We start from the raw sequence: 27,015 nt of genomic DNA on the forward strand, positions 1-27,015 counted from the left end.
GTTTGTCATTAGTAATAACACTCATATTGATACATTGATTGAGAAAGTGATGGAAAACGAAGAAAACATTTCAATATCACCAGAAGAACTGAAGGCAATAGTTACAGTCTTTGTCCACTACATGTGAAAGTATACATTAAAGTCTGTGAAGTCTTTTGCATTGTACATCGCTTGTGCAGAAAACCTTATAACGCTCTGTAATGCCGCATAATGGAATCGTGTTCCACTATAACATTCATATCTGGACAGCAAGTCTTTCATTAATTACGCTCTTTATGAACGTTCTCAGCTTTTTCAGCTCAGTTGTTGTTTTTTTTTTCTCTTCTCTATCAGGCTGTGTCCAAAACGATGCCCTATTCACTGTGCAGTGCACTATTCTGAGTTGCATCCAAAGCTATGCCCACTATACAGTCCAGTATTTTGGGCTGTGTACAAAACTATACCCTGTTCACTATAAAGTGCATCGTGTTGAGATGCATCCAAAACTGTCCTGTTTATTGTAATGCACTATTTTTGAAGCTGCGCTCAAAACTATGTCCTGTTTACTATATATTGCACTGTTTTAAGCTTTATCCAACATGATGCCCAATTCACTATATAGTGCAGTATTTTGGGCTGTGTACAAAAGTGTAGTCTATATTCTGATCTGCAGCCAAAACTGTCATTTATGCTATATAGTGTACTATTTTGAGCTGCATCCCAAACTATGCCTAGTTCACTATATAGTGCACTATTTTGCCTATGTATAAGATTATGCCCTGTTTACTATGCAGAGCAGTTTTGGGCCGTGTATAAAACTACCCTATTCACTACATAATGGCGTATTGGGGCTGCGTGTGAACCTATACTCTTTTGAATATATAGTGCACTTTTGGGAGTCATTTGAAATCCCACAGTGCACCTCAGTAAGTATTGTAAACGATGGATCGTAGTGGACGCTTGTGTTGTTTAGGTTGAAGTTGACGTTCTGTATGTTTATATAATGTGCTGCGACTGCGGTGACTAAACTTGAGCTCGACCTGAGTTTAAAGACAATTTCTATTCCCTACAATAGTGTTTTATATAGTACCCTACTAATACAGGTAACAGCAGTTAGGGATCATTTGTATTCCCAGTAATAGTGCCCTATATAGTGCCCTTGATTTTCCAATGTGGGAAATAGTGATTAAGGACCTTTTCCGTTCCCTATGATAATGTTCTATATAGTGCCTTTGACTTCCCTTGTAGGGAATAGTAACTAGTGGTCATTTCATTTTCGTTCCCTATAATGATGTTCTATATGGTGTCCTTGGCTTCCAATGTAGGGAAGAGCAATTAGGGGAAAACTTTTGTTCCCTATAACAGTGTTCTTTATAGTGCCTTTCATTTTTCCAATGAGGGAAATAGTGATAAAAGAGCTTTTCTGTTCCATATAATATCGTTCTATACAGAACTCCACATTTAATAATAGCAAACAGGGGATGATTTGGAACACAGCCTTTGCCTTTCCTTCACAGCCATAGTGCGTTGCACTGCCTCTGTCTAGCAGGGAGAGGCGCTCATGCGCATATGCGTATGGTAGTGTGGGGGTGGCACTGCGGGGGGTGGCATGGCCAGGCCCTGGGGGTCAGCAGGGCGCAGTGGGTGGTTGTGGGTAAAGGTTGTCGTGGCATTGGGTGATTGGAGCTGGTAAGTGGTTGCGGAGGCAGGGCTGGAGACGGCGGTCAGGCTGGTGGGCGGCGGCCCCTGATGGACGGTGGGTTTGGGTGGGGGCTGAGGGTTCTGTGCCAGCTGTATGGAGACGTCGCTGGACAGCTCTGAGGCGCTGCGGCCGCGCTGAGGCGGCGGCCAGCTGTCTGGGTGCAGAAACTGACCACTGTAATCGCTGCTGTCGGACAGACGAGGGCGGTAGAGCGCAGGGTGAGGACGATACATCTCCTCCTCCGCATAGCGCTTCATAAACAGGTACACAGACATCACACCAGCACCCTTAAGAAGGAGAGATATAGAGAGAGATAAATGGGGGGATAAAGAAAGGGGGAGAGAGATAAAGGATGGAGGAAAAAGACAGAAAGATAAACGGGGAAGACAGGGAGGAAGGGAGAGAAAGAACAAGGGGGATAGAGGGAGTGATCAGGAGGGAGATAAAGGAGGAAGATGGAGGGAGGCAGAGCGATAAAGGGGTAGAAAAACAAAAGGGAGTGATAAGGAGTCAGATAAAGAAAGGGGGAGAGAGATAAAGGGTGGAGGAAAAAAGATAAAGGGGGAAGATGGAGGGAAAGAGCAATAAATGGGGTGAAAAAACAGATAAGAGGGATAAAAGGAGGGAGAGATAAGGGGGAGAGAAATGAGGGGGGAGAAAGATAAAGGGGACAGAGTGAGGGAGATAAAGGGGTAAGAGAGATAAAGGGGGAGACAGGGAGGGGATGAGATAAAGGGAAGAAAGACAAAAAAGCGAGGGGGGAGAGAGGGGGAGAAAGAAGTGGAAGAGAAAGGGAGAAAAGAGGGAGGAGAGATAGAGGGGGCAAAGACAAGGAAGAGATGAAAGAGGGGAGAGAAAGGGAGGGGAGAAAAAATAAAGGGAGGGAGAGGGGAGAGAAATCAAAGATAGAAATGAAGAGAGGGGAGAAAAAAGGGAGGTTGAGATAGAGATAAGAGGTAGGGACAGAGATAAAGGGGGAGAGAGATATAGGGAGGAGAAAAGGGGGGAGATAAAAGGAGGGAGAAAAAGACAGGAAAGATAAATAGGGGATAAAGAGAGGGAGGGAAAGATAAAGGGGAGAGAAAGACAGCCAGAGAGATGGGGGGGGGGACCAAAGAGAGATAAAGAGAGAAAGAGAAAGATGGGGAGAGAGAGATAAAGGGGGAGAGATAAAGACAGAGACAAGGGGGGGAAGACAGTGGGGGGGAGAGAGGTAAAAGAAAGAAAGATGAAAGAGACAGAGTCAAAAAGAGACCAACAGAAAAGGAAGGGAGAAAATAACAGAGTGAAGATGCATTCATATACATACAGTTTATAGAAATAAAGGAGACAAAGTCAGAGAAACGAACTTCACAGGAGACTGACAATCCATTAAAGGGCCCATATCCTACATTTTCTTATGATATTTGTGTACCAAAACAGCCAAATTTCATCACATGACCAACCCGGCCTCTCCTTATCCCTTATAAATAAACAGGCCGTTTTGTTGCTGTGCCTTTAAGACTGACACAGTCTTAGTCAATGGACATTTTTTGTGGACACATTCCCTACAGGAAACAAACTTCCATATGACATTATTCCGCATATTGTAGTGCCAGATTTCTATTTATTTGCTGCGTTTAACATGGAGAATGAAAAACAACAACCAAAAAACCAAATCAAATCATAAAATGTGCTGTAACTTTTGCACAGGGCACATTTTCCACTTTATTTTTCTCCCCTAAAATATGAAATTCATCATTAAAAAGTGCAGAAGTGTGTTCTCTGTAGATGATGTGTTCACTTATTTACACTTAGAAAATCAACAAAGTGTCATCTGAGCAGGGGTGCCAAAACTTCTGCATATGACTGTGTATGTAAATGACCTCTGTTCTGATTGGCTGCTCTCTATTGCGCCTCATTCAAAAAGCAAGCCAGGTTGAAACACTCCCTATAGCCTCAGTGAGAGTAGATGCGCCTACTATAGGCTTAATAGGCTGATAGGCGCAAATGTGTTGTTTTTGTGACATCACAAAACTGAATCATATTAAATGGGCTGTTTTTCCAGCTTAGGTTCCATAAATAAGCTGCATGGACCAGACAGTAAAGGGTATGTTATGAAACTTGATCTGTATTACATCACATTTCAAAAAGTGAGGAAAATTCCACGATATGAGCCCTTTAAAGACTGAAGGGGGAACACTGCACTGTTCTCTCTGCAGCTCCCGCACTGAGTCAGTGCTGCAGCTGAGATTAACTGATTAAACCATTTCACTGATTTAATGTTTTAAGAGCTTTCTCTAGAGCTGCTTTTCAAATTGCTATTTAAATCACTTCTTTTTTCTCTCGCTCTCTAACGTGCACACACTCCCCCTATCTGTATAACACACACACACACACACACACACATGGCTCTCTAAGCAGCCATGAGCGTGTGGCAGTGCGGAGACCCTGCTGAGTTAAGCAGAAAAAAGAGTTTCACACAGAAACTCCAATTCAGCTCAATCCTCTCACAAACTGCTGATTGACACACACAGCTCCGGCCTCAGAATCAACCCTTTATTCTCTTTCTTTACTCTCCTCTTTTTTTATCCTTCTCTTCTCTTCCCTTCCCCTCTCTTCTCCTCTGTTCTCTAGTCTGGTCTGATTACTCAGTATCTGCTATGAATTATTCAGTATCTACTATGAAACTAATGTGTACATTCTGTAGACATGTGCGGGAGGAAGTGTGGATCAACTCACAGGGTTAAAAAGAAGTAGAAACTACATTACAATGTACAGTATAAGATGCTGTATGTATTAAACACTACTACACTACGCAGTACACCATAGTGCACATACTATACCATACTACACTTCACAGTAACTCATACTACACATACTGCACCTTCATACACTATACCATACTACAGTATAACATGCACTTTACCTTATTACACTACACATTGCACTGTAATACACATACTATACCTTACTACAACACCATATTACACTACACAATGTACTATACATACTATACAGTGCACTATACTACACATACTGTACCTTACTACAACACCATATTACACTACACAATATACTATACATACTATACAGTGCACTATACTACACATACTGTACTTTACTACAATATCATATTACCCTACACAATATACTATACAGTGCACTATACTACACATACTGTACCTTACTACAACACCATATTACACTACACAATATACTGTACATACTGTCCAGTGCACTATACTACACATACTGTACCTTACTACAACACCATATTACACTACACAATATACTATACATACTGTACAGTGCACTATACTACACATACTGTACCTTACTACAACACCATATTACACTACACAATATACTATACATACTATACAGTGCACTATACTACACATACTGTACTTTACTACAATATCATATTACCCTACACAATATACTATACAGTGCACTATACTACACATACTGTACCTTACTACAATACCATATTACACTACACAATGTACTATACATACTGTACAGTGCACTATACTACACATACTATACCTTACTACAATACCATATTACACTACACAATATACTGTACATACTGTCCAGTGCACTATACTACACATACTATACCTTACTACAGTACCATATTACACTACACAATATACTGTACATACTGTCCAGTGCACTATACTACACATACTATACCTTACTACAATACCATATTACACTACACAATATACTGTACATACTGTCCAGTGCACTATACTACACATACTATACCTTACTACAGTACCATATTACACTACACAATATACTGTACATACTGTCCAGTGCACTATACTACACATACTATACCTTAATACAATACCATATTACACTACACAATATACTGTACATACTGTCCAGTGCACTATACTACACATACTATACCTTACTACAATACCATATTACACTACACAATATAGTATACATACTGTACAGTGCACTATACTACACATACTATACCTTACAACACCATATTACACTACACAATATGCTATACATACTGTACAGTGCACTATACTACACATACTATACCTTACTACAACACCATATTACACTACACAATATACTATACATACTGTACAGTGCACTATACTACACATACTATACCTTACTACAACACCATATTACACTTCACAATATACTATACATACTGTACAGTGCACTATACTACACATACTATACCTTACTACACCATATTACACTACACAATATACTATACATACTGTACAGTGCACTATACTACACATACTATACCTTACAACACCATATTACACTACACAATATACTATACATACTGTACAGTGCACTATACTACACATACTATACCTTACTACAATACCATATTACACTACACAATATACTATACATACTGTCCAGTGCACTATACTACACATACTATACCTTACAACACCATATTACACTTCACAATATACTATACATACTGTACAGTGCACTATACTACACATACTATACCTTACTACAACACCATATTACACTACACAATATACTATACATACTGTCCAGTGCACTATACTACACATACTATACCTTACTACAACACCATATTACACTTCACAATATACTATACATACTGTCCAGTGCACTATACTACACATACTATACCTTACTACAACACCATATTACACTACACAATATACTATACATACTGTACAGTGCACTATACTACACATACTATACCTTACTACAACACCATACTATACACTTCACTGTGCACTATACCATACAACAGTGTGTAGATAGCTCTACTCAACATTTTTTAAATAATGTTTTGTGATCTCTACACTCTGACCTCTTTGAGGAGGAAGGAGCTGGCTGCGAAGGCGAAGGACCAGCCATAATGATAGTTGAAGAACTGCTCCGGCTCTCGCGGCCTGTTCATCACTTCATCATTTATACTGGAGATATAGAGCACCAGGCCCACCACCAGACTCAGACCTGAGAGGCAGAGAGATGGTAAAAGGTACAGCTGAAATAAATGCATGAAACAGTGGGATTCCTAAATCAGAACTGACCAAAACAGTAGAGAGAATATAAAAATAAACCCTTATAAAACTGAATAATACACAGTGGATTAATTAAAAAGAAATTGTTAAATGTTTATAGAATTATGACTACAGTTTCTCCAGCCGCTGTCCACTGCATGCTGTTTTCCTTTGCAGTGCTACATTATGAAACGGGCTGAGACAGATATGAATGGCGTTTTCGGAGATTGCCGCTGTGGTAAACGAAAAAATGCCCCAGCAGAGATGGCTAAGCTGATTTTTTCAAAATTAGTGGGCAAAAGATAAAATGTGTTGTGTTGTCAGGTTGTCCCACTCACCGCTGCTATAATTATCTACTTCTAATAATTTATTCCCAGTTTATCTGCCTCAAGGTTTGATCACTACTTCTGACACAGAAGCCAGTCTATGAATTAATCTGGATGTTCTTCAGCTTTCCCAGTCGTTCCTGAATCGTGTACAGTTCTATTGTAGACACATCTAACATTTTTTCAGTTTTTACACAGTTTACAGTTTCTATTAATGATCTTAAATCTGAAGTTGTACAAGGTGAACAGATTAAAATTATTTTATTAATTTGTCTGCACCCAAACTACGTCTGTATTATTTACCGATCGGCAGAAAGGTTCTTTGGAGATGCGTTTTTTTTGTTTTGTTTGTTTAACAAGGTACATATAATGTAAACGTTCCCTCAAAGTTCGAGCAGTGGTTTTAAGGTCCGGCTGTGCACCTTAAATACATAAAAGCCTGGAGGCGAGGCGGGGTGTGTGGAGTCAGTACAGCTTAGAACAGATCATTTCGGTGGATTATGGTTCAGTTATGGACCCTGAGTAAAGGCACTGAGCCCTTGAGGGTCCCACTACAGTGACCGTTTCTGACCTTTTTTTCCTGAGTGGTGAGACCACCGATTCCACACTTTTGAGCAGTGATGTAATCCTCAACTCCTGTTCAAAATGGGGCAGTCGTGGGCTGGAGGTTAGGGAACTGTGACTGGAAGGTCGCTGGTTCGATCCCCTCGGCTGACGGTCCATGACTGAGGTGTCCTTGAGCAAGACACCGAACCCCAAACTGCTCCCCGGGCGCCGTGGATAGGGCTGCCCACCGCTCCGGGCAAGTGTGCTCACTGCCCCCTAGTGTGTGTGTATTCACTAGTGTGTATGTGGTGTTTCACTTCACGGATGGTTAAATGCAGAGGTGGAATTTCCCCATTTGTGGGATTAAAAAAGTCTCACTTAACTTAAAATGACTTTTCACATCCCGGACTGAAAAACAGTGTGAAGAGGAATGAAAGGAAAGAAGTAAAAAATATTATTTCGCTCAAGGACAGTGTGTCAGTTTAGGTTGTACAGCAGAGGGAACAGATTGTGGACAGATTAAAGAAGGCCTTTCCTGACCAGCTTCAAGGTTACAGAAGCAGAGATGTAAACAACACTGCGGTCTGCATACAAATAGACTTTACGGACAGAAGACGTCTGCAGCTACTGTAAACAGCAGTTATATGAATGTACATGTTATGCCTAATAATTCTGCACAGCAGCCCAACAATAATATTGAATGCGGATATTGATCCATTATGCCACTGGAGTGCTGTTTAGTGGGGGGGATGGTGGCAAACCAGCTTTTGAGTGCCGAAGCGTTGGGTGTTCGCAGGGCTCCAAACTGCTTCTGCAAATTTTCTATATTTCTATTCTATAATACGTTAAAATTAGGCAGATAAACAGTAATTGTGTGTTAAAATGTGCAGAACTGTGTTCTCTGTAGGGGATGTGTTCACTTATTTTCTCTTAGAAAATCAATAAAACATGTCATTTGACCAGTGAAACTTCTCTACTCAACGGTATAACCAGTCTGAGTGCAGCACAGCAGCTGGAGAAGAAGATATTATCGAAAGAACGCAGATCTGACATGGAACAAAAAAGGAGTTCATTAAGAGTAAATTTCTTTAGGTACTGTTTACTTTGTAAACAGTGACTCTTGAGAATCAGTTCACTGTATACATGTGCTTGGCATTGTGAAGGGATTGAAGAACCAAGTTTAGTTCCTGGTGTTTCCTGAATGGTCCCATCACATTGATCGCATGGAATTCCTTCACCAACACACTTCAATTAACATGAAGTATTAAAAAGCCAAACCTGGTATTTGTTGACAACCAAGCTAAAAAAAAAGAATCCTGGGCTTCCTCAAGAAGAACTTTGGAAAATAAAAGCAGTTAAAAGCACAGATATAAGCAAAGCCACTACCTGTATTAGTGCTATTTGTGCTTATTCTAATATTGTTTTTCCAAGTAAATAAACGGCCCATCTAAAAATCTAATTTCATTTTTAAACTCATTTCTAAGTGAGGTGTCTAAAACCTTTGTACAGTACTACATGTGTATATATGTACAAATATGATGAATGGAAAAACGTCTAGTTCCATTGACTTAAAAGTAAAGTAGGTTTTTTCTTTCTCTTGTAAAGTTATTATTTTGGAGATGCAAGATTTTCTTCCGACAATGACGATATACTAATATATAAATAAATAAAATAAAACATAATAAATAATGAGTATTATCAAAGCTTTTAATTTCATATTTCACTTAAAACTGCTGGTGTGGTTACACTAATCAGTCTACTACAGGTTGAGCCTAATTTCGAATTAAACAGGCATCTACTTGGACAAGTGTAGAAACCTTTTCCTTGAAGTTGAGTTTATAGTTACATTTTTCAAATAAATAAACATCATTATAATAATCACACATCGTCACGGTCCCCCTGACAAGGTAAACTGAACCGTTCTAGCCACGACTCAAAAATGATATTTTTTTGCAGGGCTGCTGACTCAGGCATTGCGAGATGAAAGTCACCTGGGCTTTTCTTTATGACGCACTACCCTGACCCCTCTTTCAAAAAAGCATGTCAAAATAAAAGGCCTCGTTTTAGTTGTGCTGTCTGACATTTGAGGAAGTCATAACTTGTGGACAAAAGTCTTTCAGCGAGTTAAGCATTTTTAAAGTTGCCTTATTTTGCAGCATGGTTTTTATTTTAAGGTTTTCATATATAGTCATAGCTAAACTATTTTATTTACTAGCTTATGAATAAACAATTTCACTTGCAAACTATTAAAATACTACTATAATAAATGTAATAGTAATTTTAACAAAATTACTATAATAAACGTATTTATTTATCAAGTAGCTTATTTGATTTGATTAGTTTGTTTATAAAATAAACAGACGGTTGCACCACCAGACGTTTTTGACTTCTACAGACGAAACAAACTAAAATGAGTTTTACATGGATGCACTGGATATTTCACATTAAAGAGGTACTGTTAAAGAGAAGGCGTCGTTAGCAAACTCGAGTAACTCCAGTTGAGCCTAAAAGCACCAGTGCTAGACAGAACTAGACAAAACAGATGGGGAATCTTCGTTATCAGACGTGGATTTGAGATTGAATAAGACAATGATCATCAAATGCAGATGGTACGTCTTCACTCCAGTTACTGCTGAAAACAGCATAATACAGACTGCAGTCTTGTAAACAAGGAATTGTAAACAAGCGTAACGCGTCTTTGTTATCTGAAAATGAATTTAAAGCCATTTTCTACTAATAAACATATGTAAAGATCATGCCTCATTTACCAAATGTCCTGTGAAACCTCAAGCGGTGTCTCTGCACACACAGTTAAAATCAACTGCAGAGCCGGGCTTATAAAGTTATTATTATCATGTGCTAAAATTGTGCTGAAACAGTTGTTATTGTGAGAGTGAGCTATATTACCATTACCCAAAGCTCTCCTTGAGGAAGTCCCGTGTTTTAAGCTCCCATCCAGTACCTGGTTTATCCACTCAGTCCTTCATTAAATTAACTCAGCTAATCGATGTGATTGTTGGAGAGCAGAGAGATGTCGGGAACCAAGCCAGTGCTGTTCTAACTGCATTAAAAAAGGCAGTAACACTTTATAATAACATGCCTCTATAAACAGCAGCTTAATAATTATCTAATAGTTTGTTAATGACCGTATAAATATTACTTGTGTATTTGTAAGTTGTACTATTTTAATTAATAACCATTTATTTTGTGACGTACATTTATTTAAAGCACAGTCATTTGTACTTTTCATAAACGTAAAGCATTTAAGTGTAGTAGGTAATACAAAGTGTCTTTATAAATACATAAAGTCAAAAACTTGTAATAGGGGTACAATTAATGTTATTAATGTTTAAAAAAATACACATTAACTGCTAGACATGCTGGAAATGCATGCATCACAGTGGGCAAGATCAACAACTACTAAGAATTACAGCTAAAACATGACTGGTGATTTATCATTTTGAAATGCTTAATACTCTGTTTCAAATTAACTCATTATTAGAAAACTATAATAAATGATTAGGTTTCTGGAGTCCATGTAATAAATGATATAGTTTATTAATGCATATGTAGCAATTATATAGTGATTTATAGTCGTTATGAAGTATTAGATAATTATTAGGTTGCTGTTTATTAGGGTTTGTTATTATAAAATGGCACCAAAAATCATGTTATGTTTTACTTTTTTAATACTTCTTTGTATTTATTCTCATGGCAAAAACACACTCTTTATTTTGCATTTTCTGTCTGCTGTTATTTAGTGTTTAGGGCTTTTAGGGCTGAAAAAAACAATAGACAGGGCTTGTAAATAAGGGATGGCGGATTAAATATGACAGAATGATGGAGTGGAGGTTTGTACCTGAAAGGATGAAGAAGATTCCGGAGACGAAGGCCAGGATGGTGTGCTGGGGGCGGATGTGTCCCACGTTACTGATGATGAAGGCAGTGAATACGAACAGTAAAGACACCATGGGGAACGGCGTGGCTGTTCGCACCATTTCTGAGAAAAACAAAAAACTTTTTGTTTGGTGTGGTGTTGATGTGTTTGTTTTTTTTTTGTTTATTACTGTTTTTTTTTTTATCAATACAGCCATAAGAATTTATGTAAAAGTGGTCAGCGCAGGGTTCTCCTTTAGCAGCTGTAGCCAGTCAGCAGCCTCACACACGCACTCTGACAACAGGCCATGTAGGAGAACAGAGTGAAGGACAAAACACCTCCACACTTTTACTCCCCGCAGGTTCAGCCCAACACCACATGTGTAATATAAATGTGTGGGGGGTGAACAGAGTGAAGACTCTCAAAATGGGTTATTTTATATGTTCTTCACTGAAAACAAGCAAAGACCAAGAATCTGAGGCTGAAAAATGAATAAATCACAGTTTTTTATTTGGCTAAACACTGAAAATGAGTCCCACAGACCTGAACACCACACAGCAGTGAAATGTGAATAGTGAGCTCATAACTGTGTTTTAAATTTATGAAAATAAGAAGAAAGAAGACAAATTCAGCTCTGCACTATGTCTAGCTCACTGTTCACATGTGACCTACAGCCTAAAACAGTCTCAAATCTATCGTAAACAGCGTCTCAGTCATCAGGCAGTGAATTCAGAACCAGTTCATGTAGGAACTTTCTGTGAGGAGCTTTTAGAGGGGGACGTCTGGTTCCTATCACCACCACTGTGAACAGCTCTGACTCTAAGTTTCTCTAGAAGGGAGCGTTTCACACCAAACCGCTCTGATCGGCTCTGTTTAACATCTTAATTATGTAGGCTTTCGTACAAAGGAGTCAGATTTGTGTTCAGACAACGAACTCTCGGGAGGTTTTGATCAGAGGCACTCACACAAACTCGTGGAGTGCAGCTCAATTCCATGCTGTCATTATAGCAGAAAGGGGACACGCCTCCAAATACGCAGAATATCTGAAATTTGCGTAAATATTGTAAAGATTCTGCCCTTTGGTCAAACTGTTATTATATTACCAAAGCTGGTAATATAATCTGTATAACAAACTTTGTAAGAAAATGCAAAATAGGACAGTCTCAGACTTTCGGACCCCATCGTACGCGCAACGGGCTCTCGTTCACCACACCAGGGTTTACTCACTGAGAATGTTTGCGGTGTTTTCTGTTGTGATCTCGATCTCTGGTTCTGTGAAATACTCTGAGGCCACACATCGTCCTTTCTCCGAACCTGAGAGCGTGAGAGAAGGGGTCATCAGAAGTCAAGAAAGAGTAAAAAGGACTATGAAACCTGGAAGGAAGGAAATCACATGTCCACCAGCTTTAATCAGATGAAGTTACTAGGTCCCATTTTAGTCATTAACACTCCGCTCCTAATTCCGTTTTTGGGGTTTCATTTCATTCTGCCGTGTTGGTTTATCTCAGGGATTGCTTTGTGATTGGTCACACCTCTCACTTCCGAGTTTAGCATTTTATTTTAGACCCAAAAGAGAAAAAAAACAAAACAGTCTGACAAACTTCCATCCATCCATCCATTTTCTAAGCCGCTTCTCCGTCAGGGTCGCGGGGGGAAGCTGGAGCCTATCCCAGCATTCTTCGGGCGGAAGGCAGGATACACCCTGGACAGGTCGCCAGTCCATCGCAGTCTGACAAACTTGAATTACTGAATTATCGGATGCTCTAAGAAGTTCCACTATAAGTTACTCAGTACGTAAGCAGGTTTTTGAGCTGGCTGGTTTTTGGAAAGGTACTTTTCCTCAGGGATGTGGGTAGGAGTTTTAACTTCGGGTGCAGAAATTTTAAGCAGTTTATGTGTGACGTGAATGGTGATGTCATGCAAAATTATTACCTTTTTTGATAATTTACATCACAGCGTCATGATGTGGCAAGAGACAATATACCCACTGAACCCCAAAGTTTTATTTCACGCCTCTATGTCTCTGTTCTCTTAGAATAGCTCAGTCAGTTTACATTGAAGTCCCTGTTATTACTGAATAATAAGCCTTAGTATGTAATAAACCTGGGATTTTAATAAGTTATTAAGTGACACATTGAACCGCCGCTGATACACACCCTGATTACTCTGCTCTTGCTCCTTCCAGGTAAGCTGTATGCAAATGAGCCGAATGCTGTCCAGTCAGATTGTTAATGTGTGGTGCACAGAATTTATATTAGAGATTTTTATGTTGTTCAACTGGTTCAGAAAAATGAGTGTGTGCTTTATTGAATATAATTCACGGTAATTACTTAGAATATTCTAAAATACAACACCCTCCAATGTGCCACCTGTGTGTGTGTGTGTGTGTGTGTGTGTACCTGCTATGAAACACACTCTCCACAGGCCGGAGTGCAGTGCCATCTTGACGTCGATGGTTTGGTTCTGCTGCAGTACGATGCCCTCCTCCATCAGCAGCCAGTAATCCGTTGCCACGGCAACCCCCACCAACAGCAGCCCGCACGCCCCAAACACCGTGGAGAGGAGAGTGAGAGCCCGACTGCTGCAAGAGCTCATCTGCGCGCACACACACACACACACACACACACACACACACAGAGGAATGAAAAATCCAAAAAGATTCTCCTTAAAAACATCTCCACAATATTGCTGTACAACCAAAGGAAAGACTTCGGCTGCAAGGGGAACTCCACCGATTTTTCAAAATTTCTGCATGAGATTCAGGGAGATTCAGTCATTCAGGGTGGACTGATATTGTAATTAAGTGACCCTTGTTGGTCCCACATCGGGGAAATTTCACCTCTGCATTTAACCCATCTGTGCAGGTAAACACCACATACACACTAGTGAACACACACACACTAGGGGGCAGTGAGCACACTTGCCTGGAGCTGTGGGCAGCCCTATCCACGGCACCCAGGGAGCAGTTGGGGGTCAGGTGTCTTGCTCAAGGACACCTCAGTCATTTACTGTCGGCTCAGGAGATCAAACCAGCGACCTTCCAGGCACGAGGCTGGTTCCCTAACCTCCAGCCCTGAACTCAAACTTTCCTCCTTCATCACCAGAACTTCTCACAATGAAATGATGTTAATCTCCTCTTTCCTCCTAAGGGTATAGCGAATTCAGAAATCAGTGATCCTTCATTGGTGTAATATTGAGACAATCTTAAGAAGGAGATTTTATCCTCTGGGAAAGTCATTTTATTTACTATACAAAACCACCAGTGAACCTACACGTGTCTGCTGGAGGTATCTCCTGCTGTTCAGATGTTTCTGAGGACACCGGTAATCTCACATCTCGCCCTTTGAGGCTTCGTAGAGATCTAATAAAGTCACACAGTGTGCTCAGATCGGCCAAGATAATAACATCTGAACTGAACAAGTGACGAGAACTCAACAATTTCTCATCCAACACAGGACAACATCTCAGTTTCAGTGCTGTGAATTACTGTGGTCACGTTTATCTGGACCAGCAGTATCTCACGTCTTTTCATCTAATGCTGTTTCTCCTCAGGAATGTTAAGAGGAAGTTTTATGAGCCAACAAGGATCGACATTTGAGCAGTAAAATTCTCCAATTTCTTTACTCAGGTCTGCAATTTAATATGCATAATAAAAACCCACTTTTCAGTTGCGTTCGTCGTCATGAGTGTTTCAGCAATACTCACACAGCAGCAGAGAGAACTTCACGGATAAACTCACACCCTCACTCACACACACTCAAACACACACACACACACAGATATTAAAAAGAAGAAAAACGTACAGCATTAGCGACTCAGTTCAAGCTTGAAATCCACTCTGGCACGGCGACAGAGTACAAATGAGATTCAAGCGCTGGAGCCAGAAGCTCCAGTTAAAAGGAAATACTTTTGCTTCATTTTCAGTATTTTTCACTGCTCGCACTTTTGTCTTGATGATGTGCTTTTAAACTGTACCGATAATTAGAGATGCACCGACCCCATTTTCCTCTCCTGATACCAAATCCGATATCTGGGGTGTGTTCGTCACCAAGGAAACACAGCACAGCGTTCACTTACATGGAAACGGTGCCTTGAATACTGTGTTGTTATGCACGCTTTGCAACTATGGCAGCTGATAGGGTCGTTCTTGACGTCCTTTTTGAAGAGTTTTCAGAGTCTGGCAAAGTGCTTGGTCTGCTGGACCCACTGCATTACTGTTTTTAAATCAATACAGCCACAACAATTTATGCAAATCTACCAGATTTTTAAAGTATTACAAGCGTAGGGTTCTCCATTAGCAGCTGTAGCCAGTCAGCAGCCTGTCTATGATGTGCACCCTCACACACACACACTAACAGCAGGCCATGTAGGAGGAGAACAGAGTGAAGGACACAGCACCTCCACACTTTTACTCCCAGCAGGTTCAGCCCAACACCACATGTGTAATATAAATTGGAGGGGGGGGGGGTTTGGGGTGAACAGAGTGAAGACACTGAAAATGGGTTATTTTATATTTTATATGAAGTAATAATAAATCACACAATTTCTTCTTTTGTTAAACATTGAAACTGGGTCCCACAGACCTGAACACCACACTAGAGATAAATACGTGAATAAAGACAATTATATAAACAACTGCATTATAAAGTAGAAATGCTTTCAAAAACTTCAGATAAAGAGTGTTTGTGTAAATCTACACATACAATAACCCATACAGTTAGTTTAGAATAAGTGTCTTCTAATGTCTTAGAGCAGCGTACACCAAGCTGCAGTGGCTGCATTCGTAGAGGCGTTATTAGACTTTATTGTGTGCTCTGCTTTATTAATATGGTGGGTTTATATACACATCATTGCTGATTGGGCAACACCTGTGACACCCATCAAACGCGAGAACGCGCCTCAATGCACACCGTGTCACACCATTTTAACAAAACATGCCGTTCAACCTGGAAATTAGTGAAACGGCCCACATTCTGAGATTGAACGTGACCCTAAACTGTGGGTATTCGCCGGCGCAGGGTATGAATCCGATATCTGTGCTTTAATAAAACTGTGTTTCAATTCTGATCAGATCACTGCGTCTGTCACTAGAGCGAAAGACAAATAACAAAAGAAAGAAATCAGAGTAAGAGTTCACACGCACTGAGAAATCTGATTACTGAACTAAAATCCAGCCTCTTTATCGGATTTCTTAATCAGATCGGAGTATGGCGTTATATGTGACCATGTCAATATTCGGATAACTGCAGGAATCTGATTATGATTGGATTATTGAGTGCATGCAAACGCACTCAGTGCGACTTGGTTCAAGACTGATATGCAGTATTTTGACCAAAATTGTTTGCTATTGTTGGATAATAGGAACATGTCGATGATTACAGCACTTACGAAACAACTCTGTGATTGGTTAGAGGCTGATTTGCATATTGCAGACTTTTGCAGTTTCAGGACCGCAGTGATTGAAATTTCAGTACAGATTGACTAACAATATATCGAGTAGCTCTAATGCTAAACTGCTTCAAGCTTAAAGCTGTTGTCCCCTAGTGGCTGTTAAAAGCCAATCAGATGAAAGGCCAAAGTTCATCTAGTAGGACGGGTGTTGGTCACTGAGGCAGAAAGTGAGACCTTATTGGCAGTGAATCAGACCTCATACACCCACACACACACACACACCCACACACACCCACACACCCACACACACACACACGCGCTGAGCTATGAGTCACAGTTCATGCAGAGATACAGACCTCTGTTTCACAGGAACACTTTCATTCACACTCACACACAGCCTTAAGTGACCGTTTATATGGTCCAGCATTCCTCTACACTGCATTTAATACACACTTTAACACTATAAATTCTATCATCATATATTATCAAAATGGAAGCTTTACAGAAGCAGACAAAATATTCATTACTTTTAATGTAGGTGATGTAAAATCAGCTGCAAAGACTAAAATCATGAAATTAATATCATGAAATCATCATGAAATTTTCACACAACATAAAAGGACAGCTGGAGAGCTCAAAATAACGTAGAGAAATTAAAATACTTTTGTCTTTGGACAGTGACGATATATTATCACATCTATTTACATGAAAAATGAAATGGATTCAAATATTTCAGAATTTGTTTGTATTAATGCTGGACCAAAAACTCAGACATTACATACAGACTCACAGACTAGTTCACACACATATATATATATATATATATATATATATATATATATATATATATATATATATACACACACATATACACACACACACATTAGTAACCACCTGGGACAGCATAGCAACAGCCTAGCAACGCCTACCAACCACCTGGGGTGACGCAGCAATGGCCAGGCTACAACTTATCAACCGCCAGCGATACAATAGCAATGGCCTGGCAAAAGTCATCAACCAGCAGAAGGCAGAACATCTGAATCCTCAACTTATCAGAGCCTGCTGAAGGCTTCGTTTTACTCTAATTCACTCTCAGAAGTCTTCGGCACAGAGATATTCCCATCTCCCTCACATGTTAACAGAGCGCATCACTCCTCGTGTGTCTTCACCACTACCACCGGGATCGGCAACATGTGGCTGTTGTGGCTTCATATCTGAATCAGATCAGTAGGTAATAATAAAATAATCCTCCTCTACAGTAAAATGAAGCTCTGCTGATCCTTCAACACAGTTTAACAGTAAATGGTCTTAAACGCTGGAGTTAATGTAGAACTGCTGATTCACCCTTTAACCCTGAAGATCAGCGCAGACGGCTGATCACCATAGCAACACAGACAACAGTCTCGCCCAGCCAGTAGCTACGAAACGGCAAAGAGAGAGATTTAAGACGGACATCGATAATTTGGTGATGACTGATTTGCATTTATAGTCACTCCAGCTGGTTTCCTGACACGTTTAATGTGCAACAAGAAACTGTCTAAAAAGTCATAACGCTGAAGTCACTTCTCCTCCGGCTGCTTCTCATTCAAATTCTCCTGTTCCACCTTCCAACATTTAAGGTGGAACGGGAAAATTCAAACAAGAAGCTGGCAAATGAGAAACAACTTAAGGTTAAGTGATACTTTTTTAATCCCATAACCGGGGAAATTCCACCCATCCACCCATTTAACCCATCCGTGACGTGAAACACCACATACACACACTAGTGAAAACACACTCACTAGGGGGCAGTGAGCACACTTGCCTGGAGCGGTGGGCAGCCCTATCCACGGCACCCGGGGAAAAATTCGGGGTTAGGTGTCTTGCTCAACGACACCTCAGTCATGGACTGTCAGTGCTGGGGATCAAACCAGCAACCTTCTAGTCACAGGGCCACTTCCCGAACCTCCAGCCCACAATTTTAGCCTCGTGAAAAGCAGAGAGACATAGTTAAAGGAAACTATTCCGCTTTCACAAAATGTTTCCTGCCAGAGATGTGACAAAGCAGCTATAGCTGAGCTAAAGCTTAAAGCAGAGCAAAGTAAGTGTTTTAGCTTATATTTTTAGCCCGAGACATATTTACAGCCAAGATGGTACAACGGACGGAATGACTGGGCTGAAATGGACTGACGTACTGGAAATGGATGTCGTTGAAGACTGTAAGGGGATGCCTCGGCTAACAGAATACAGGGGCATTATGGTTGAACTGTACAAGCAGGTACTGCAACCCCTCACTGCTTTACCCAGTTAGGTTAAGGATTACACTGCCTTTAGGCAAAAAGAGGTGGTTGGAGTCGATCACCGAGGCACGAACGTACATCTTCAGAATGGTAATGGCGAACTGTGAGAAGGACTACTGAAGATACGTTCTGGGCCAAATCAGTGACGGAATAAAAGTGATTTTATCCTGTGACAAACGTGTGAGGTAGAAATGAGTCTGTCTGGTGTGCAGCAGCTTCTGGCCTTAAGAGTCAGGGTGTGTGTGTGTGTGGAGGGGGTTATTTGGATAATTGTCAACTATCCATCCATCCATCCATCCATTTTCTAAGCCGCTTCTCCGTCAGGGTCGCGGGGGGGTGTTGTGGAACCTCTAATTACATCTACACAATATAAACTAAGATTACAGTACTGCAATTATGTCATATATCGAGATACACCTTCCCACACATTAAGACCACACTGGTGAATCAATAATGAGACATGGTTAAAGACTGGCCTGCAGTATTTTGATCAAAAATACTTTCCTTTCTTTTGGGTTATGTAAAGACCTTGATTTGATCCATCAAAACACCCACAGGAACTTGTCAGGACCTGTGATTGGTCAGGATGCTAACAGCACACAATATAAAAAAACACTGTAACTGATTAGTGGGCTCATTTGCATATCGCAGCCTGGTGTATATCTGGATTGGCAAAGAGCAACGTCACAATAACGATTAGCAAAAGATTCACTGTGCAGCTGTAATTTACATACAACCTGAAAAACTGACTGACTTTCAAATAAATTTGCTGAACTGAATGCTGCATAAGTGATGTTCATTAGACAGAGAGAGAGAGAGAGAGAGAGAGAGAGAGAGAGAGAGAAACAGAAACGAGCGAGAGAGAAACAAGGTAAAGTGAGCGCAGTAAAGAGAAAGAGAGTAATAGGTAAAGACAGTGAAATGGGAATGAGAGAGAGAGGGAGAGAGACAGTCAGAGAGAAGGAAGAAAGAGAGCTAAAGACAAGAAGAGAAAAGGAGAGAGGGACAGAGAGATGAAGACAGGATAAGAGAAGGGAAAGGGAGAGAGGTAAAGACAGGAAGAGAGAAGGGAGAAAGAGAGAGATAAAGAACTAGGAATAGAGAGAAAGGGGGTAGAGAGAGAGAGAGTTGAAGACAGGAAGAGAGAGAAGGAAGGGAGAGAGAGGGGTAAAGACAGAGGAAGACAGAAAGGGGAGAGAGAGAGGGGGGTAAAGACAGAGAGAGAGATAAAGAACAAGGAACAGAGAGAAAGGGGGGGGAGAGAGAGAGAGAGGTAAAGACAGAGGAAGAGAGAGAAAGGGGGGAGAGAGAGAGAGGTAAAGACAGAGGAAGAGAGAGAAAGGGGGGAGAGAGAGAGAGGTAAAGACAGAGGAAGAGAGAGAAAGGGGGGAGAGAGAGAGCGGTAAAGACAGAGGAAGAGAGAGAAAGGGGCGAAGGGAGAAAGAGAGAGATAATATATAACAGGGCTGGTGGAAGAGACTGTAGAGATCAAAGTGAAATGCAGTGTGAATGTGTGTCTGTTCATATCCCCCCTCCCTCTTTCTCTACCCCCCCCCCTCTCTCTACCCCCCCCTCTCTCTCCCTCTCTCTCTCTCCCCCTCTCTCTCTCTCTACCCCCCCCTCTCTCCCTCTCTCTCTCTCTCCCTCTCTCTCTCTCTCTCAAACAGCTGATCGATGCTTAATTAATGCTGCTGTGTCATTATGCGCCTCTATCAGACATGACGAGCAGAGCACTGAGCTCCACCCTGACTGTAAGTCGTATGAGGATGAGTGAACGATATAAACCCCCGATGATGCTGATAAATCTGAGTGCGTCTCATTCAGGACCAAACTGGAATTAAGACATCATCAATTTTGATAAATCAATATCGCTGAGGAGCTGAAAAACCCCGATAACTGATTTTAGCTGTTGCAATTCAATATGATCAAAAACTGTCTCAACTTTCACATTCTGTTACATCAAAATAATCGATTTAGTGCTTAATTATCATTAACGATCATTAAATCCGTCAGTAGAATTTTCCCTTTTTTTCCCATTCTGTAAGTGTGAGCACTTACACATTTACACACGCGGCAATGAGCAAACAAACAAAAGTTTTCAAAGCTTTCAAAAAGCTTTCAAAGCAAAACTCAGACTCGTTAGAAAAAGGCCTCAAGGCTTTGTCGCCCCCCTTTGGTGCAAATGGAAACAGACCTAGCTGTACTGATTACTGTAAAATATCAATATTTCTCAATAATCTTGTCCTAATTTATTGATTTATCATCCCAGCCCTCAATATAAACAATCAAAATATATTATTACACATGCAGAATCCAGGAATCACACTAGGGCTGAGAATTATTAAAATATATTAAAATATGTTCATATTTGGAGGAGAAACGGATCATCTTTAGTTCTCAGATGCACCGCCGTGGTTTTTGGAGGCCTTTGAATATTTTCAAACATGGTTAAAGCGCTCTTCAGATTGATGGAGGATGTGCTGTAGATGGCAAAAGAGTGTGATTCCATAAAATCCCTCAATATGAGCGACAGCCCTCATATTACAGGAGTATAACATGGCGTCTTATGGGTGACGCTAATATCAATAAATCTGTGGAAGTTTAATATTGACCAAACAATATATGGGTCAGGCTCAGATCTCATTCCATGAGTGAGCTGTGTGTGTGTGTGTGTGTGTGTGTGTGTGTGTGTGTGTGTGTGTGTGTGTGTGTGTGTGTGTGTGTGTGTGTAAAATCTGTGTTCACACATCCGCTCTGTTTTCAAACTGTCGTTTCCTGTCTCCCAGAGCTGGTGACTCAGAGAGAGAGAGAGAGAGAGAGAGAGAAAGAGATAGGGAGGGAGAAAGAGATAGAGAGGGAGGGAGGGAGGGAGAGAGAGAGAGCGAGAGAGTTAGAGAGAGGGAGAGAGAGAGAGAGGGAGGGAGGGAGAGAGGGAGGGAGGGAGAGGGAGGGAGAGAGAGAGCGAGAGAGAGGGCAAGAGAGAGAGAGAGAGAGCGAGAGAGGGAGCGAGAGAGAGAGAGCGAGAGAGAGAGTGAGACAGAGAGAGAGACAGTGAGAGAGAGAGAGAGAGAGAGAGAGCGAGAGAGGGGGGAGAGAGCGAGAGAGAGAAAGGAGAGAAAAAGCGAGAGAGGGGGAGAGAGAGAGCGAGAGAGAGAAAGGAGAGAAAGAGCGAGGGAGGGGGCGAGAGAGAGAAAGTGAAAGGAGAGAAAGAGGGAGAGAGAGGGAGAGAGAGAGAGAGAATGAGAAGGGGAGAGAGAGAGAGCGAGAGAGAGGGTGAGAGAGAGAGCGAGAGAGAGAGTGAGACCGAGAGAGGGGGAGAGAGAGAGAGACAGTGAGAGAGAGAGAGAGAGAGAGAGAGAGAGAGAGAGAGAGAGGGGGTAAGAGAGAGAGAGAGAACGAGAGGGGGGGAAGCGAGAGAGAGAAAGGAGAGAAAGAGCGAGAGAGGGGGAGAGAGAGTGAGAGAGAGAAAGTAGAGAAAGAGCGAGAGAGAGAAAGGAGAGAAAGAGCGAGAGGGGGAGAGAGAGTGAGAGGGAGTAAGGAGAGAGAGAGCGAGAGAGAGAAAGGAGAGAAAGAGCGAGAGAGGGGGAGAGAGAGCAAGAGAGAGGGGGAGAGAGAAAGTAGAGAAAGAGTGAGAGAGAGAAAGTAGAGAAAGAGCGAGAGAGAGAAAGGAGAGAAAGAGCGAGAGGGGGAGAGAGAGTGAGAGGGAGTAAGGAGAGAGAGAGCGAGAGAGAGAATGGAGAGAAAGCGCGAGAGAGGGGGAGAGAGGGAAAGGAGAGAAAGAGGGAGAGAGAGAGAATGAGAGGGGGAGAGAGAGAGACAGGAGAGAAAGCGTGGGAGAGAGAGAGAGAGAGAAAGCGAGAGAGAGAGAGAAAGGAGAGAAAGCGCGAGAGAGAGAGAGAGATGTGATGGTATGATGTTGAGGCCTGGCTATAAGAACGCATTCAAATGATCATCTAGACAAGAAAAATATAATGAAGATGCAGCTTTTCCTTTAGACCCCATGCGTCAAGAGTCCCGCAGGCCAGATCAGGCCTGCCACACAATCCTCTGTTTCACAGTGCGCTGCACTACAGTCCCCAGCATGCACTGCAACGTAATCAACACCCTAACAACAATCCATGGGACCTCAATTCTACACGGATCTACACAATTCCACACCAGTCATATCACCAAACACACTAACTGTATTTCAGCTGCAGTTCAACCAATAAAAACACAACGTCAGCTCAGAAACTGAGCCCAAGTTTTAATAAGCCTGCAGTAAAGCAAGGATGCCAGGTGTTCAGTTTAAAGTAGGTTTGAAAGACTGAGCTCCTGAGGACATTCAAATTTGGAATATTTCAAGTATTCATGTAAAGTTACAAGTGGCTGTATTTTACTGCTGAAGTACTTTGCATATGAATAAACAATGGACAGTTCAGGTTACAACACAACATTAATTAAAACTGAAATAAAACCAATTTTTCCCCACAGAATTGATGAGGCTTTTTAATAATGGCCCTCTTAGTATTTAAGTTTGACACCCCTGCTTTAGACTAATAGTCACACCACACTCAGCGCGCTGACAAACAGCCAAATACCTATTAGGGCCAGGATACAGTTAAAAAGCTCCACATTTTAATATTTCATTCCTCCACTCTCCCACTATAATATGTGTTTTAAGTGCCACAATCATACAACCCCAATTCCAATGAAGTTGGGACGTTAGACCCCAGAATTGTGATTTTGAGACATTCAAGGGGCCACAGACGTTAATTACAGGGTCCCATACCTCTCCCTCTCCCTCTCCCATAACCCTCTGTATTTGGCACCTTGCCTCTATCTCTGTGTTATGAGTTGGTTTGGAGCAAAAATGTGCACCGTCTGGGGACCTGAAGACCAGTTTGAAAAAACACACACACACACTTTTCTACACCGCTCATCCTTCTGGGTCGCAGTGGGGGGGTGCTGGAGCCTATCCTAGCAGTCATTGGGTGGAAGGCAGGACAGGATACACACTGGACAGGTCGCCAGTTCATCGCAGGGTTTGAGAACAATATATTAAAACACTGGTGATCCAGAAACGTGGCACGGTTAAAGATTGGTCTGCATTATCTTGACTAGGGGTGGAAATTATTTGACCAACGCTTTCAGGTCAAAAACATTCATTTACTATATTTAAAATTTCCAGTAAACATCAGGTCCTGCTTGAACAAGCTTGTTTATCGTTTAAATCAAGCAATGTTTATGAATTGTATACATGAGGGCACAACAGGCAGCTGGCTCCTCTAAATTAAGGGGGTCACTATTATTTCTTTGATATGGGGGACGTGAGATGAGACGCACTGAACACAGTTAAATTTCATGCTATAAAACATGTTATGGCATGAATAGCTTCTGTAGTTGTATCTAACGCTAACCATAATATTCCTAAAAGTAATAACAAAACAAACGCAAAAAACTAGAACTGGGAAAAAAAATGGTTTGGTTTGCCTACCTTGAACGGTTGATTAGCCAAACGGATTGAAACAGCTTGTTTCTCAGTCGAGTACCACAACATCGGGAAAACCCAATGCTAACACCTCAAATATGCCACACTAATTTGTGAAGACATCAGTTATGAAGCGTTGAGAAAACGAAAGCCAGGTTCCTATTTGATTCTTCTGTTCCACCTTAAATGTTACCGCTGCTTCATTTAAGGCTCAGTTGACACTCATTTTTTTAATGAGGAGCTTCTGAATCGAAACCAATTTCAGCCACAGCAGGTGCTTCTCGCCCTACAGGATTCAGTAATAATGTAATATAATAAGTCAGGCGATGTGCGCACTCATAAGTCATTCACAATGCTTTTAAACACGGTTCGGCCAATCAGATTCGACAGAATCTGCATTTCTAATTTGTGTCTTTTAAAGCTGAGAGAACGTCACATATTTGCCCTGCTGAATCTCAGACGCACATCCAGTAATTTATCACGCACTTTCACACATGCATATACAACTACTGTGGTTAGAAACCTGCAAATCTGTGGTTTGTTCTTCATATCTGCTCACGTGACTTCTGAAAAAGTAACAGCAGGCATTTTCAAATAGACTCCAAACTAGGTTGCACTGATATGGGAATTCTGGGCTGATATAAATCATGAACATATATGCTAATATTGATGCATAAACATTTTATAAATGTAGACACCGGGGCTAGATCCATCTGGATCGGCATTACAGAGAAATGTGTATGTCTGTGGGGAAACAAACGGAGAAGAATGAATAAAATGCAGACATACATCACCAACATCTGCCCACTGGCGCAATTTAGCTTTTAAGCAAATATCTGCTAAAATTATCTCTAAAAAAATACGATTTGCGTACCTGTTACTGACACTGGCACTGAACTGCATGTACACATTTAGTTTAACCTCTATAGGAAAGCACTGATAAACAGAATGGAACGCTCTGAAGAAGCCGCACATGAGCCGAAGGCCAGCGTGCCCAGATTAAGCTGCAGAACCCTCACGGCTTGTAGGCCGAGACCGCGGCATCGCCTGAAGCAGCTGGCTGAGCAAGGACCACCATAGGTGTTGCACAAAGAAAGCCGGCTAGTCTCCATGGAAGGCTAATGGCTAATAGTTAGCCCCAAGAGACTGGCTTGTCCCTCCAGTCTCTTTTCCCAATGTTAATTACTAGTGTATATGGTGTACATTCAGTCGGTATATATATATATATATATATATATATGATCCAGAACTGATCATTCAACATTGGTATCTGACCTCAATAATGCTCAATCAAATACCAACAGCAATGTTTCAATATCTAGTTGTAAAGTCTTAGAAAAGAGGGAGAAACTCTTAATAACCTTCATTTCACAGACGCAAAACCGTCTACCAACACACTTCCCAATATCGACCTGCATCGCTTCTCTGCGGAGAAGATGGTGATTCCAGACAGCAGGAAGAAACCTTCAGCTCGCCAGGCGAACCTCACGCAGCAGGGCAGAGTGTGTGTGAGGACACGGGCGCCTCGCAGCGCCGCTCCAGGCTGTATTTGTGCGCGTACTGGTTACTTACTCATGCGGATCTTCCGGTTTAGTTTTACTACACAGGAGGTTTAATACACAGTCTTTGGCTACAGTGACACACAGCCAGGCGTCTTTCACCGTATCAGAAGACCAAATCATGTCCATTAATGACGTAAAACGACAGCCTATCCACCAAGAAGTGCCTTGAGTTTGCTTCCGTAGCTGTGCACTGGAGTTAGGAAGACACTAAATGTGGGCAAACATTCCCACAATGCACTAAATGAACAGAATGTCGCTGAAGGAAAAACTCTTTGTGCTTTACAGTGTTCATGTTTAGTTGTATTTATTCTGTTAAAAATTAGGCTAAAAGTTAGTAAGGCGTGGGAAAGAGATAATTAAACTGTGGACATGACTTAGTAAAGCAAGGGCATGAGATCCTAATGCGTGGCCATCTCGTTCCCATGCCTTACTAACTCGTGGCCATACAATAGGATCTCATTCTCACACCTTACTAAGTCGTGGCCATGACTTTATTATCTCGTTCCCATGCATTACTCATTCGTGGCCATGCATTAGGATTTTGTTCTCACAATTTACTAAGTCATGGCCATGATTTTATTATCTCATTCTCACACCTTAGTCGTGGCCATGACTTTATTATCTCGTTCCCATGCCTTACTAACTCGTGGCCATACAATAGGATCTTGTTCTCACACCTTATTAAGTCATGGCCAGGACTTTATTATCGTGTTCTCACACCTTAGTAAGTCATGGCCATGACTTTATTATCTCGTTCCCATGCCTTACTAACTCGTGGCCATACATTAGGATCTTGTTCTCACACCTTATTAAGTCGTGGCCAGGACTTTATTATCTCGTACTCACACCTTAGTAAGTC

At 41.4% G+C, this 27,015-nt stretch overlaps 1 protein-coding gene across 1 annotated transcript in view; it reads right to left on the reverse strand.

Moving 5' to 3' along the window:
* Positions 1–290: 290 nt before the first annotated feature.
* Positions 291–27,015, reverse strand: part of cacng7b (calcium channel, voltage-dependent, gamma subunit 7b) — a 30,723-nt gene continuing 3,998 nt past the window's right edge. The window contains exons 2-6 of the mRNA XM_017714606.2: positions 13,854–14,049; positions 12,682–12,768; positions 11,437–11,577; positions 6,513–6,658; positions 291–1,968 (exon numbers count right to left, since the gene is read on the reverse strand). Of these exons, the coding sequence (XP_017570095.1) occupies positions 1,522–1,968; positions 6,513–6,658; positions 11,437–11,577; positions 12,682–12,768; positions 13,854–14,049 (1,017 nt within the window). The 3' untranslated portion in view covers positions 291–1,521. The remainder of the gene's footprint in view (positions 1,969–6,512; positions 6,659–11,436; positions 11,578–12,681; positions 12,769–13,853; positions 14,050–27,015) is intronic.

The sequence above is a fragment of the Pygocentrus nattereri genome, chromosome 3 (genome assembly GCF_015220715.1).
Source record: "Pygocentrus nattereri isolate fPygNat1 chromosome 3, fPygNat1.pri, whole genome shotgun sequence".
NCBI classification, from domain to species: Eukaryota; Metazoa; Chordata; class Actinopteri; order Characiformes; family Serrasalmidae; genus Pygocentrus; species Pygocentrus nattereri.